Source organism: Phoenix dactylifera, chromosome 1 (genome assembly GCF_051530095.1).
Source record: "Phoenix dactylifera cultivar Ajwa chromosome 1, Ajwa_hap1_PhDact_Kaust_v1.1, whole genome shotgun sequence".
Lineage (NCBI taxonomy): Eukaryota > Viridiplantae > Streptophyta > Magnoliopsida > Arecales > Arecaceae > Phoenix > Phoenix dactylifera.
This window is the reverse complement of record NC_143190.1, coordinates 2,284,001-2,300,186: the sequence shown is the minus strand read 5'-3', so window position 1 is coordinate 2,300,186 and position 16,186 is coordinate 2,284,001. Positions and strand designations below refer to the sequence as shown.

The 16,186-nt window shown below is 36.0% G+C and overlaps 1 protein-coding gene across 3 annotated transcripts; it reads left to right on the top strand.

Moving 5' to 3' along the window:
- Nucleotides 1–334: 334 nt before the first annotated feature.
- LOC120104093 (transcription factor bHLH25-like) lies at nt 335–4,405 on the top strand. 3 transcript variants are annotated; one of them, XM_088716768.1, is made up of 5 exons: nt 336–570; nt 1,094–1,167; nt 1,284–1,814; nt 2,705–3,067; nt 3,574–4,405. In XM_088716768.1, the coding sequence occupies exons 2-5, from the start codon at nt 1,132–1,134 to the stop codon at nt 3,637–3,639; spliced, it is 996 nt and encodes a 331-aa protein (XP_088572894.1). In that variant the 5' UTR covers nt 336–570; nt 1,094–1,131; the 3' UTR covers nt 3,640–4,405. The 3 variants fall into 3 exon arrangements, with proteins under 3 accessions (XP_038970553.2, XP_088572894.1, XP_088572892.1); XM_088716766.1 differs by having other exon boundaries at nt 336–607; XM_039114625.2 differs by having other exon boundaries at nt 335–1,167.
- Nucleotides 4,406–16,186: the final 11,781 nt, after the last annotated feature.

The window sequence follows — 16,186 nt, the reverse complement described above, 5'->3', positions numbered from 1 at the left end:
GGCTTCGGCCTCCCAGCCAAAGAGAACATCGTTCTTTCTTGATGCTGGTGGAGCCCTTCCTCATTGGGCACTGAAGACGAATGGATGATAAGGAAATGAGAAAAGGTTTGCCTTCCAAGAGAATTTCATCATTCGGGCAAAAAAGTACTGTTAACAATTGTAATGGGCTAGTGGATGGCAGGCTGCATTCCATCCACTTCCAATGAAAGTAAAATTATAAAAAGCCAGCAGGATGTCGACCTTCAGAAAAGGACTATTTTCGTATTTAGTCCAAGTATGAGGACTTAAGTACAAAAATTCCATTGACACGGATAGAGACCGCATGAACAGGAAAAGAGAGAGAAGAAACGTTCACACGAGGAAAGGGTTCTCTGGAACTTTAGGACGATATAAGAGTCGACCGAGCCGTGTTTTGTTCTTCATCAGGAGGAGGTGTTCCGCCGTCTGCTGGATGTCTGGTTATGTCTAGCCCCTACTTTTCAAACAGCTTTGAGACCTTGATCAGTATAGATTTGTTTCCTTTTTCCCCGAAAGAAGCTGGAGACTTCTGAACTGATCATGGATCTTCGAGTTCAGTAGATCTGAATCAATTTCATTTTGAGTTTCGGTAAAATATATATAATAGGTTTATATAGCTCTTTATTATGATCGATGTGGGTTATTTCTGTTTCATCCTTTTCTTGTCTGTACATAAGAGGTGTTGAATTCTCTTTATTATGATGCGAGTCAATTTTTTTCATTAACAAATGAGTCTCAATTGCTTTAGATCGGAAACTGGTTTGATGTCTCCTGATTTCTTCTTCTTTGTTTTCTGAGAAAAGGTTTGTTCCCAGAATACTATTTCTGTTGGATCTAGTAGTCATCGTTTGACAAGATATTCTTTTTGCTCAGAAACAAAACATAATATCACACCCATGTATTGTCTTCTGTTGAACTAATCCATTAAAATAGAGGCCCTTTTCCTCGTTCCATCTCGGTCTTCAAAGATTTGATTAGCTTGAAGAATTTGGATTTGCAACAGTACTGGTCTTTCATTGATTATTTACTTCACCGACTCATTTCTTTTGTAAGCTTAACATGGGTTTTCTTTCAGGATCTCGATGTCTTTCTAGCGGGGTGAGATTAAATGAAATGGAAATATCTGAAAATAAATGGTCTTCAGAACTTGTAAGCCCCATTATTATCAAACTGAAACTACAAAAGGTTTACCGTCTGATATTTATGTAACGTTTTCTTTTGAGAACAAGATCTTAATTTGAAAGCTCTATCGGTGCAATCTATAGGTAATGGATGAGTCTAGCTTCATTTACGAATGTGACATTAGCTCATTCAATGAGTTTACTCCACAACGAGTAGCTCCGGCACTTGTGGGAGGCTTCCAGCAACCCCTCTCCTCAGAGAGCTATACTTCTTACCCTCCCTTCAATCCGGTGGAGACTCCCTCTCGGATAGGCTTAATCGAAAGACCGAAAAAGATACAGAAGATCAATAGCTGGAACTCTCGTACCACCGAGCAGAATCCAACTTTGGGCCCCGATGCCTCTTCAGCAGACTCTCTTTTGTTTCGCAATTCAAATTCTCCTAATGATGAACTTAGAAGAGCATCAGCATCCCAAGAAAATATGAGAGCTCTAGTTTCTAATGGTTCAGCACAAGATTACGAAACACTTGTTCAACAGGGATCAAAGATGATAAAGACGGGATCAATGCCATCTCAAGCTCATGATGAGCACGTAATTGCGGAGAGAAAGCGGAGGGAGAAGCTCAGCCAGAGATTTATTGAACTTTCTGCAGTTATCCCTGGTCTTAAGAAGGTAGTTGGACTAAATTAAGTTTCTCATCCTATCATTTTGCATTAGCTGCTTCCATTGCAAATGCATTCAGTCGTTATGTTGATGAATGTCTTGTAAGCATACTTTCAATGTTTTAACTATAATTTTTATGGGTGTCAGAAACCTGTTTTCATAGTATTAGCTGAATAAGAAACATTTGGAAATATTTATCTGGAAAAAAAAAGAGGGAAATATTCGAGGATTATACTGGAGATCAAGATGATAATAATGAAAGAAGGTGCTTAATTGTCCCATTGTGGAGGAGCATGATCTCCTAATCTATCTTGGAACACGTTTTCTTCTAAGCATTTCTTCTGCTGTCAAAGACCCACAAGAATTTTGAGATCATAACTTGCTCTATGCCCCTTAAGGGAGAAAAATGAATAATGTGATATTGTAAAAAAGGTTATAAATACAAAAGGCTCCCAAGAAATTGTTGAATTCCTTTAATGATCCCTTAATCCTCTTGCAAGCATCTATGTCAATTCACATGAAATTGTTTCTTACAGTCAAGCAATCTCCTCTTTCTTTTATTGCATGTAGAAAATCCTCTATTGCACAAATACACAGAGAAGTTTGAAGTTTAATTACTCTTCTATTTTCTTTTCAAGTCCATCTTTGATCATTGTGCCCTCTATATCCAAGTTGTCTATAGAAGTTTTTCCCGGAAAAAGGGGTAATCCATAGAAAACACTTCATAAGAAATCACACAGGAACTGACCTCGACTATGACAATATCATTTGGATTTCAAAAAAAAATAATGTCAATAACATTAGAACCTTTCAAAAACTAAAAAATGATTCAGTTCTTGCTTAAAATAATTTAGATCTTTTCAGTTGGCATGTGTTAGTCTTGTTTACCCAACTTTCAGAGGGACAAGGCTTCTGTTCTTGAAGAGGCAGCCAAGTATGTTAAACAACTCGAAGCGAGGGTGAAGACCATCGAAGACCAGACTGCGAAGAGGACTGTCGAGTCCGTGGTCCTCGTCAGGAAGTCTAAGCTCTCTGCCGATGCCGATGGTTCATCCTCCAGTGGGTGCCCGGCAGAAAAACCTCTTCCTGACATTGAAGCGATGCTTTCCGAGAAGACAGTCCTCATAAGGATCCACTGCAAGAACCACAGAGGAGTATTGGCGAGGTTGGTCTCCGAGATTGAGAACGTCCATCTCACAGTCACTAATGCTAGCGTCATGCCCTTCCCCAGATCCTCTATCCATATAACAATGACTGCAAAGGCAAGTTATTCTCAGTTCCCTATCCAGAAGAATCGAATGGACTTACGAACATGAGCCCCATATTAGTTGAATGCTTTCAGTTTTATTGGTAGTATCTTCATCTTAGCCCCATATCAAAATTTTCAATTTTTAATTTTAAATTCTAAATTTTGAATTCTAAATTTTAAATAGCATAAATTTAGGATTGATCTTAGAGATCTATTAATTTTTTCTTTATCATCCTCATTGTAATCTCTTGTTTAAATATACATAAGTTTAAATATACATAATGACTGCCTCATAAGATAGGCAGAAAAATTTCTTCACAATATTTTCTTTTCCATATATTTTTCTTTTCCTACAAGTTTTTATTCTCGATATCTCTCTTAAATGGTTACAGCCATACAATAGGTAGGAATCCAGTTCTTGAGAGGGTTATGCACCTGAAAAGCTGGCTGCAGTGAAGATTGGATGAGATGGTGTTATAGAACAAGCTGCTCATACCTGTGCTTCTTTTGTTGGTGCAGGTTGAGGAGGAGTTCTCCATGGCATTGGGGGAACTTGTGAGGAAGCTGAACTCAGCTTTGAGCTAGTTCGTGTTAAGAAAGAGCAGCTGAACATAATGGTTGCCTCGTTTATATATGTTCGTAGTACTTCAGGAACTCCTTCGTCTTCTAAGAGCAAAGCCATGCACTAGCAATCCATCACCACTAGTTTTTGCTGCATGGGTTCTTCCTCCACCTTTCCTCCTCTCCCAACAGCTGCATTAAGAATGGTATCATGATGCTTGGTATTGAGCTACATATAAAGACTTGTGTCTGACGTACGTTGCTGCCCTTTTAGGGGGCACCAGGCATAATTTCTCTTTCGTATTGTATTCCTCCTTTGGGAATGGGATATGTAAAGAAACACCTAACTCTGTGGTTGTTCGATGGCACTTGTTTGGACCTGAAAAGAAATGTGGTTGGGTATGGTGTAAGGTTCGACAGGATCGTATGATATCTTGTGACAATCTTTAACGTATATAGTTTGTGAAGCACGTTTCCTACTTTTCTTTTTTATATTATTGACACTCTGGCTCGAGACCGAGTTTGATGAATTTGGTGAACGTGACAGCTTGCAACTCCTACGGTGGTCCGAGGGAAGGTTGGCTGAGGATATCATCAATAGTATATGATGATATGTTTGATTATTTTAGCGTTTTACTATTAGTGCGCCAATATATTTCAGCCTCTGATAGAGATCGTGATCTTGCCTGGGATACTGCTCTAGATCTCTCTCTCTCTCTCTCTCTCACACACACACACAAATTATATGTAGCAAAGGGACGTAAAGTGGACAGAATAATTGAACTTTCTTGCTTTTATGTGAATGAGGTGATCCATTCTTTCGCATAGAGTATAAACTCGTTATTTTTCACATTCATATAGTTTATCATGTGCTTCATCCACTTGTTAATATATATATATATATATATATATATATATATATATATATATATATATATATATATATATATATATAATGTATATTTGACAAGAATATATTAGCTTTAGATGTGGATCCTCTCCAATATTATACGGACATTGGAGTTCTAATTTTTGCATATGACATTTGTGCTCCTACCCAGAACATTTTATTTGGATAAGTCATCTATTATATTATTTTTTATTTTTTTAAAGTTTATCATTTCACTGGTTTGATACGTATATGTGTGTGTGTGTATGTATATGTATGTATAAATGTATAAACATACGTATATATATGTGTGTATATATAATTGAGCAGGTTACTCTCCAGCATGATAATAATAACAACTATTGAGCAAGATAAATGGCTTGAATGGTGTTATGCGATGGAGATATAAGGAGGTTATCGCATGCAAATACATGTAGTGAATCTAAATGATGGGTAATGCTAGAAATCACAAAAGATATTCATATATGTGATTTGCACACAATCTGAATAGTGACGTGTTCATTATATGGAGCACAATATTTAGAAGGGTACTAATGGCTCGCAATGAATGTAGTGTAGATGACCAATCTCAACTCAACTAGTTAGCATCTTTATCCTCTTGGGAGAGGTCTAGGGTTTCAAATCTTGAAGGTTGTTTTTTCATCCTTTTTTAAGAAAAGAAAAAAAAAATCAAATCTAGATTATTGGCATCTAGCACCAGATGACTACAAAGCTAGCGAGCACCCTCATTTGGTTAGCAAATTAATGTAAGATGGTTATACGCAAAAGAGCAAAAATGTTGTGGATAACGTAGGTCCGGGTTTGGTATGAGGAGATGCCATTGTGGTCAATAAACTAGGGACGAAGAAATTAAGAATGGTTTCACGCAATAAAGTTTTGGCCAAGTTACTCGTCCGCTTGATCAATCAGAAAGAAAATGGATGATTGAGATCAAGAGGATAGAGGCCTTTCAGACGGATAATATTTGGAATAAACTGTTGATCAGACGAGATGTTAATGGCCTTGCTGATGATTAAGTAAAAAAATGGCATGGAGAAACGAGTAGAAGGTAAAAACCGATTGATGGTTGGTTGTAGTCATGAATACCCAGATATACGTTTAACAGAGCACGAATCCTCTGCAACGCATTGTTTGTGCTGCAAAATGCCATGGCAAAAATGGTGGGAGAGATAACTAGAACCTCTGTGGTGAATAGTTTCTCTCTCTCTCTCTCTCTCTCTCGATAATTTCTCTCTCTTGAGAGCCCATTCTTTTTATCAAATAAGATGACTTTACATGCCATATATAGTGCATCGCTGTTGATAGCTGCCAATTTCTTGATGACGGCCATTGAGTAGTATACAACACTCTATGTTTGCACCACGGAGGGTGCTAAGTCGATCTATCTAACATGGAATAGAAACACATCTTTAAGCTCAAGGCACAATAGCGGCCGCTTGAACATGCTACTGAGACATTCGGACTATGGTATGAGGGGGGATGGCCGTTCAAGCCAAGCATGTGTATCGTAAGGCCAACGGATCTACGGATTGGGTAGCCTCTTATGTGGCTAATCATTCTAGGGAGACCCTGTGGCTGGGGGAGGAGGACTTACCCGGAGTGCTCCGAAAATTGTTATCTTTTGACTTCTTTAGGTGTATCCATACCCGCCATGTATGATACATCCGCTTCAGCAAAAAAAAAAAAAAAAACATGCCATTGCGCTCTCTCTCATATCCAAGCACGTCGATCCACGTGCACACTATATATCTAGTAAAGTAACATATATATTAAGAGTAATTAATGGATTTTCTCACTTTCTCGGAAACATGGTGGTGTAAGCTTTCAAACAATTGCAGGGAGAATTCAAACTCATGTATATTAACACGTTTCAAATGGCTTCATCTGATTGTTGATTTATCTCCATCTAGAAAGATATTGAATGATTTTGTCGGACTTCTTGTCTTATATAGTCACATTTTGGTGTGCACGCGTGCCATTTTATGCGGTGGAATCATCTTTCAGATTATTCACAAAATTTTTAAAAAAAATCAACAATTGTCGTTGATTAGACAAGCATATCAGTAAAAATCTGAAACATTGCCCTTAAACATGAACGTGTCATATTCGTAATCATAGCTAAATCAAAGATATTTATTGGAAAGTAATTTGTTACTAAAAGAAATGGAAAGCTGACTAGATATGAAAGAGGTGGCTAACCTAGACCACGTCACATGCTTCATGTACCGGCATGTGTGGGCGAACATCAATCGATTGGTCCTGTGATGCCGAATTGACAGGCTCATTGCCCAACTCATGAGTTGAGTAAAATAATAGTAATAAAAATAGTAACTTCATTAAAAAATTAAATTATATTTAAATAATTTTAGAATAAAATAAAAAAAATTGGATTTGAAAAGAATTTCAATTTTGATTATTTTTTTCGATAAAAAAGATCTAATCCATTTTGAGGTGAACGATCTGGTAATACCTTGCACTTATTTTTTGTTCGTGCTTAGGTTCCGTTTTATATAAATTCTCTTTCCCTCTGCATGACTAGCACTATTCTATAATGGAGCTGACCGTGGGCCAAGCCTCGAGCTTAAACTATATTTATTTTCAACCAATCTTTAGATCAAATTTATTTAAAATTTGATATTTTCTATGCCTAAGCCTAACCCATAATCAATTCTATTCCATAATAAAAAAATAGATAAATTAATGAATTATAAATGTCAAATTTTCACTAATGAATTCTTTAATAGAGTGATATTCATATTTAATTAGCAATTTTCTAAGCAATTGTTTTTTTTATTATTTTGGTACATCGGCGACTCACACACAATGGGTATGGGTGCCGCCCATAAAATCAGAAAATAGAAAAAATTGCAAGGAAGACGGAACAGAGACATGGTTCTTCCAGATAAAATATCTGGAGTGGTGAGCCGTATAGAACGCCACCCAATCCGCAGCACTGTTGGCCTCTCTGTAGATATGAGTAGCCCGATGAGAGGCACACTCAACTAAAAGATGACGGATGTCATTTAAGGCTATCCTGTATTATGAAAGTTAATCTTGTATCTTTAAACAGTTTATCCTTAAATTATTAACAAATTATTGATTAACGAAACTGTACAAAAAGGCTTAATTTTTTATTTATAATAACCCTAATCAGCTAATTTGTTAAAACTATTAAAAATTTGTTTAATAAACCTTATTTTTGTAAAACATATTCTACAAAAATCTTGCTTTAGTGTTGTCTGTTTTAGGAAAACTCACGTGCAACTAACAGCCCTAAAGGTCGAAAACATGCTAAATAAGAAATTTTAATATTGTTGGGCTTTGGAAATTAGAAAGGGAATTGAAACAATACATAGAATTAAACAGTTTCTTAATATATCCGACTCTACTTCAACATACTTTTTAACCAAGAGAAAAATGTGAGATGTAATCTATTAGAAAAAAATGATTATGAATTAATTATCTTCAGATATTTCTAGACTAAGATTTTACTTAGATTATCCAAAATTTAAAATCTTTAACGGCCACAAGTGTGTGTGTATTTTAACGATATGTGCGTATGTCTATGTAGTTCAACTACTCTCATTCTGGAAGGATTGAGGCGAGTCCTATTAACCTAGAAGGAGATTAGATCAATTTGACCACTTTGGATAGTTCCCAACAAGGTGTAGAAGGAGGATCCGCCGCATCCAAAAACCTATCATGAAGCATAACTTTCAAAGGCCTTTTCAAGTTGCATCCATTTTCAACTTTCTAGACACCGTAAAAAAAACTTTTGCCGAGCACCACGAGTGTCCTTGTAGGCGCTAGTTTCACCTCAATGACATAGGATTTGATGACCTCTGTAGACTAGTCAATATAAAACTTTTATTTTTGGGCAATATATTGCTTATGTATACTTTTCAAATCCGTGAAGAATTGGTAAAGTGAGAGGAGGTAAAGTTAATACAGGGAACTTCTAGACTAATTTCACTCTACTGTACTTCCTTACTATTTCCTCCTTTTGACTGAAAGGTAAATTCAAATCAGATTAATTGAAGTGATCATCACCAGTATAAATAATGACTGTGGATCAGTTTATCTTCATTGAAGAAAAGCAAAAGATTAAGAATCCTACTTGCAAAATATTTTTACTTACTTTTTTCTATGAGAGTTCAAGTTGAATAGATTGAAAGAATTGCTTTCTTTTCTTTTTGATTAGAACAACTTATTTCAGAACAAAATTAGAAGGAAAATGATGAAATAAATATATTTGCCTTCATCAACATTCATCTCACATCTCACATGTAGCATGCTTGCGTAGTGCTAGTCATACATGAAAAAAATTAGTGGAGCTCTAGTGGATAGTTGTTGTGACACATGGATTAAACAAATCAAAGATATAGTGAATTCATGTGATAATTGCTACTTAGTTACAGAAGAAAATGGGATACAATGCACAACAATCATTGAAGTATATGCTCGCTGCATCACCATAAAAGTGGTTGGCAAGTTTGTGCGAAGATGATTGTTTGTCAAGCATATACATGCACATACAACCCATGCTATTAAAAATACATTATTTTTTGGGGGAATGATTATGATGTAGCCTAAAATCGACCCGCCTACCATAGGCCAATACGTTGCATAGCAAGGGGCCAATTTCAGTGGAACTTATTTTCTTAGGTAGATCTAGACAAGTAAGGTGGTTCTTTAGTTGACCTAGGACCCTGAAGAGTCAAGCCATAATAGGACAAGAACTCTTTATCTAGAAAAAAGAGGCTTAGGGTACCAAGTATGTACATCAAATTATTCTACACTACTACTCTCTTTTCTCTTTTCTGTTATTCTCCAAAATCCTGTCTGACTAACTCCATTGCTCTTTCTTTTTCTTGTGTACAGGTTGGCCGAGGCTCTTCAGGCCTCCACCATCATCGGACTGGATTTTGGCGGCAACAGATTATAAATCCATTATTGGGGACAGCGGACTTGGGGATAAGAATTTGATGAGCTAGTTTGTCTTCTTTATTTGTCTATCCCCAAAAGAAAATTTTTACATGATCTTAAGGTTGCAGAATTTCTCCTATCTTTTGGCGCTTCCAAATACTTTGTTAGGAATGTTCCTGTGCTCAAAGCATCTCTAGCTATTAACAATCTTTATAATACTAGAATAAGAAAATTTAAAATTATGTTCTAGTGATCAACTAGGTTTTTTCTAAGAAAGGGAAAAAAAGATCCTGTTGACTGTGGACCATTGTGGTATCGACAGAAAACACATCAACTATAAGCTCAATCTTAATGTAGTATATTATTGGATATGTTATGATACTCTATTTCTGCTCAAATCAGCTATCTTTGTAACTATGGGATAATACATTCCAGATTCTGTAACCATTTGATGCACCATGTCCAAGATCATGATTGTCATAGGTAGGGTTAGAGTTAGGATTTTTGTTTTCATATTCTCTTGGTTTTTTTTTCCTTTTTTTTTTGGGGGGGGGGGGGAGAGGAAGGGGGGCAGCAAAATGCATTGTATAATATTAAAGTATGAAAATCTTTTCTAATATGTTCAGTCTAAAAAGACAAATACTTAATTTTCAATGGGAAAGTTTTCATCCTTCTTTTAAGGAAATTAAATTATTTATATTTACGTTATCTATTATGTACCCTCTTAAAATTTTCTAGAGAAACTCTTAAACTTTCATTATCTTATGTGTATAGGAGTAGTCTGAGAATGCATAAACACTAGGGGCTCGTTTGGTTCGCGGGAAGTATTTTTCCTCCTAGGAATATAATTCCTGGGAATCAGATTCCTAGGAAGAGGATACCTAGGAAAGTACTTTTGGCATGTTTGGTTAACCATGGGAAAGTGACAAATTTCCAAAGTGCTTATGTTTGGTTGACCATCCACTTTCCTAGGAAAGTTAAGTATAATTCCTATTATGCCCTTAATAAAAATTAGGTCTTTAATGCCTCTTTAATGCTTCTTTAATGCTGAAGGGTCTTTTTGGGAAAAAATAAAAAAGGAGTGATTCCCACCTCATGGGAAAGTAACTTTCCCATGTTTCTCATGGGAAAGACTTTCCCATGAAATGTGGGAATCATATTCCCATGGGAATACAACTTTCCCATCTCTCTCCTTTGAAAACTCCAACCAAACAAGAGGCATTTCATTACTTTCCCATTGACCACACTTTCCCCCCTCCTTTTCCTGCGAACCAAACGAGCCCTAGGTAAATAAATTTTGTACATAAACAAGGATCTCTAAAAACAATAGCAAGAATCTTAGAAAAGGAATTCTATATTAATGACTTAATTCTAATGAAATATCCAGTAACATATAGGTAAATATATAATTTTACAATTTTAATATTAAACTATATAGGGCAATAAAACTTACATGAAGATGAGTGTTTCTGATGGGAAGGACCTCACAAGCACTCTCAGATGAGTTGGAGAAGACTAAATCTGTAGTGTCTTTTTATAACATACCTCACCCATGCAGTATCAGAGTCAGTTACGAAGACTAAGATGAATATTATCCCCACTATAGTTTAGTAAAATTTAACTTCATCGCAACCACAGTAAATCATATCTCATATGAAAAGTTTATCTTAAATCAGAGTCCAGATCAAACTAAAATAACTTAAACAAATCCTGATGGGTGTTAGTGTGGACCGTATTTGGATTGGCTCAATCGGATAAATTCTAACATTTAACTCTACATGCACATATAGAGATTGTTGTGGAGACATTTAATTATTGCCAAAATATTATCAACAAAACATGGTGAGCCTTTTTTTTTTCTTTCTTTCTTCTTTTTTTTTTTTAGTAACAAACGGAGAGTGGAGCAAGCCAGCCCCTCTCCAGCTTCATTCATAAAAGAATGGTACACCTTCTTTCATGTGGATCTACTAATGGATTGTGCAACTATTGCTCTGAGATTTGTGCAAGGTGATGAATGGAAGAGTTTGGAATGCTTTGAGAGCTGTATGGGGCGTGATCCAACGAATGACATTGCGGAAGAGGCGATATCTTTTTTGGTTTAGGAAAGATGCCAAAGTTGAGCGAATAAAATGGTGCTTTAAATAATATGTATGAAAATTTAACGTCATGTGATTGTTAATATACTATTGAAATTAAGAAAATATCTTTGGAGAAATTGGGAAAGGTATGGTATGATGGCTGAAGACATAACCAGCTACTCATCAAGAGGCCAACCCATATATCGAGTCAATGTTATATGGTTTTGACTAGCTCATCAGATCAGGACTATTCAAGATTTTGGGATATATTTTTGGAGAAGTTTTGGGGAAGAAATACAGCCCCGGTTCCCTTTCTTTGTTTAATATATAAAATCGGAAATTATAAAGATGCAATGTTATATGGAAAGTGTGTATTATGTGAAAATACTAAATATTACCCATCCAATCAGTGCGTAGGACACCAGCCTTATGTGATCTGCTGGATATACTAGATTAGGCCTTGTTGCCATGCTATGAGGAGAAATTAAAATACAAATGCAAGTAGTTTTCTTTCCCTAGCAGATTTTAAAAGAGCGGCTCCATGTCAAATAGTGGTGATTTTGGTGGAGCAAATTTTATTATTAGAAGTGCAAATAATGCATTAGATTATTTGATATTACAGTTTCAATGGCAGAATTGCATGATGCATGAGGAGGGATATCATATACAATTAAAATTTTAAAGATTTTTCATATTATGATGGTTATTAAGTAGATTTCTAATACAACATCTTCAAACCTTGGAATCCATTCTTTTGAAAAACAATTATTGGAAAATAGGTGCAACTCTTCAGTCTTATGAAGTAAACATGTTTATATAAAAACTAATAGTGTTGCAGACTAGATATGATTGTATGTAGCTAATTATGCGAGATCTACTGTGACAGAATTTTTTTCTGAATTATTAGATTTTTTTTATTTTTTAATACCCTGTATTTTGTTCTATATTAGTTTAATAAATATAATTTATCAAAAAAAAAGAAAAAAGCTGCCCCAAGATGCCTGTTTAGAATTCCTAACCAAGTGTATAGCCTTGGAAACTCTCCCCCACCCTATCTTCCACTGCCATACTTTTTGTTAAAATCACCACTTATCTTAAAATCTTAAGTTGATAGAATGAGGTAAATTTATTTATATACTTTATATTTTCTTATACTTTTTCTCATATGTGGACTAGACTTTTCTTTTAACGGGCGAGTCCAACATATGAAATTTTTTAATAATAAGGTTAAAGAGTGCGAAGACATGATTCGAACTTAAAATCTCTACTCTAATACCATGTTGAAATCACCACTTATCCTAAAAGCTTAAGTTGATAGAATGAGATAAATTTATTTATATATTTTATAATTTTTTTATATTTTTTAATGAAAACCATCCTCCTCTCCTCTCTTCTCTAATCGTTGGATATTTTTTTCTCCTGCTTTTCTTTGCATCCGCTTTGCAGAGAAGAATGGGAGTATCCCCTCCCTACGCGGTGCAAGGCGTCAGCTGCAGGCGGCCGAATCATTTGCAAGTGGCCGTGCACCGAAGGAACATTCGGTGGCTTGCCACTGTTTTGCTGAAAAAACGTAGTACTGCAACAATGGATGACCTGTGGCAGTACTCTTTTAAATAGTATTGCTGTCAAGCTACTTCCCGCTCCTATGAGTCTCATCATTAATTTATGAGTAATCTCACATCCACCAATTTGATTATAAAATTTAGAACAAAAGAATGTACTGCTATCGTACCATATATTCCTGCTCTTTTAAATAATAGTGCAGAATTATGAGTTCTCAATCACAGATTTTTCTTCGATAGAATCATGGAAGAAGCTCTTGTACTTCCTTTTATATATATAGAAAAAATCCATGAGCCGTAAAGTACCGTGTCGCAGGGGTGCTGATGACCAAGACCAATGATGCCGAACAATATCCAAGTAAACGCTCAACCTGTGGAATTTACCAGCAGGCTATTGAAATCCACCAACAGAATGTTAGAATCCACCAACAAATACAATATGGAAGAAAAACTCAATTCATTCACTAACAACCAAAATGTTAACAAGTCCTACTAATCTTTATATAGGCAACATGACAAGAAAAAATTTCCAAAATATTTCTACAGCGAAAAAAGACCCAAATACCCAACAAATAAGTTCTCTCTCTCATAATCCATTACCCAGCCAAAGGGTCACCGGATAGGCTGCCCTCCTGCGTCTGCGACTATACGCATGCCTGATCAAAGATCTAGGGCTGGTGTTCGCACCAACCAAGCTTGAGAACCTACGAAGAAAGGCACGAAATGGGTTAGAAGCAGCAATGGTGGATGAAGAGGGAAACAAGTAGCTACTTAATAAATCTAAAATTTGTTTAGTTTGCAAGAAAAATCGATGCTGAGAAAGGTGAGAAACGGGCGGTTAGGGGAAGCGATGTTGTTTGTAATTGTCATCGGACATTTCAGGATTCCCCATTTGATTTGCATGGAGGTGTGGGGTTCCAGTTCCATACCTAGCTCGCATGCAAACGAGCACTCCACCATGCAAGCCCCTCCCACTGAGTAGAAAACCAAGACTGGATGTTCTTTTCTGTTGAGAAAAACAAGGCCACTCCTTGTGGAACGGCCACCATTTTCGCTTGTTTATGCTGCATGGTTTGTCAAATTAACATTGCTTCACCCTCGCATGCTCTCCACCAAAGAACTACGCTGAGTAAACCAAAGATGATCATACTGTTGATCAGGGTCTTCTGCATTGTTTTATATAATATAACACCACGTCCATGGTTGTTCCATTGCATGAACATGCATTAGAAAGATAGTATAGTCGAACTTGGTGTACGTACGTATGGGACCATCTGATCCTATCTTGCGGCAACGACTAGTTTAATAGAACGTTAAATGCATTTTATTTTTTCCCTTGGCACCCTGGCTCTCAACACTGATGTTGATGTATTTATCGAACGGGCCGGCTGAGAATTATTTAGCATCAGATTAGAGCTGAGGTTGGCCGAGTACTTCATTAAATGGACAATGGTGGCATGTTTGATTTTTTTTTCAAAAAAAAAAATAGTATATGAGTAACGCTATCTCTTTCAGTCCCTGCGCGAGATTACGATCTCTTGCCTGGATGCTATTCTATCTCTTAAATGATATGAAGCAAAGCAACACTAAAAAAGAATTCCCAATCAAAGTACCTGTACCTGTGGGCAATTTTTAAGCTAATCAGCCAGGGTGTGGTTGGTGATCTTGTATGCATGTAGAGAGGAGGCAGGTTAGGAAAAACTAAAAGGGGACATGGAAGAGGGTGGAGAGTTGGTGGCAACGTCGTGGTCTCCAAAAGGGGAGTGAGTAGGGCATAAAATAATTGTGGTGGGGGAGACAGTAGTATTTGCACAGTTTGGTCTAGTTTTAATGACAGGATGAATCTAATATTACCAATGGACTGGAGAGCAAAATTAACCTCTTTTAAATCCCTCCAACCAGCTTGAGATAATTGTTTCTCAGAGTCGCCCAGTCATCTCCGAGAGAGAGTTGTTAGAAAATTTTGTGGATTTCCACTTGATAAACGTTAGAATTTTTAAGCTCTGTTAAGCCTGGTAAGTGTTGGGCTGACGACGACCATGTACCCTTTTTGCCACAGGTCTTGGCCTACCTAAGATTGTTCAGGCCTTGTTTGAGTGAGCTTTCACTAGCCTTTCTCCTTTTCCACTTACTATTTTTCTGGGTTTTTCCTACTCCACTCACCGAACAATATCTCAAAAGGCTATCCCCTTGTTCATATGGAAAGCTATTACCAATCACCAATAAGAAGAAGCCAAAATTGTAACAACTCATGATCTCACCTAAAAAACTAGCTGAAAGATATTTTTTGGATTTTTTAGTCCTACATAAGTACCTAAGATCTCACCAGTGAATAACTGATAGGAAACTAAATACAGATTCGCACAGATCCTCACAAACATTTTTCTACTTTTTTTTTCAAATTATTCTCACTATTGTAATTAATCTTTTTACTCTCTGTTTGTTTTGGATAATTAGTCTTTTATTCTCTTAGCTTTCGCTGCTTTTGTAGAGGTTCCTGTCTTCCAGGGGCTTTCCATGTTTGGTTATCCTTCATTCCCTTACTGAATCCTGGTAGTACTTGTCTCTTTCTTTTTTGAAAATAAATAAATAAATAAAGTTAGTTTCTAAGAGCATTTGCATTTCTAAAGATGTATAATGTACGATTCGCATAAAAATAATGATAATGCTTGGCTTAGGTCATCAGTAAGGGAAGGAGGATTTCAGATAGAAATTTTATACATGGTTGAGTAGATTTATAAGCAGGGCGTAGATTGTATGGTTGTAAAGTTCTACATTTCTATTTCTATAGTTGGTTTAGCAACCACATACAAATTCATGGTAGGAGGAAAAAGAAGCTAAGAAAATAGCATTAACACATACTAGATGAGACCTATGCCACTTGTGCAATCATTATATATATATATATATATATATATATATATATATATATATATATATATATATATATTGCAATGCATCATCTAAATGTACAATAGCTAAAACAAAATTATGCTATAGCTTTTATTGCACTCTTCCAAATGGTAGGAGACTTTGCAAATAAATTGATACTATTTACTTCCCATATATTTGGCCTAAGTAATTTTATGAGAACT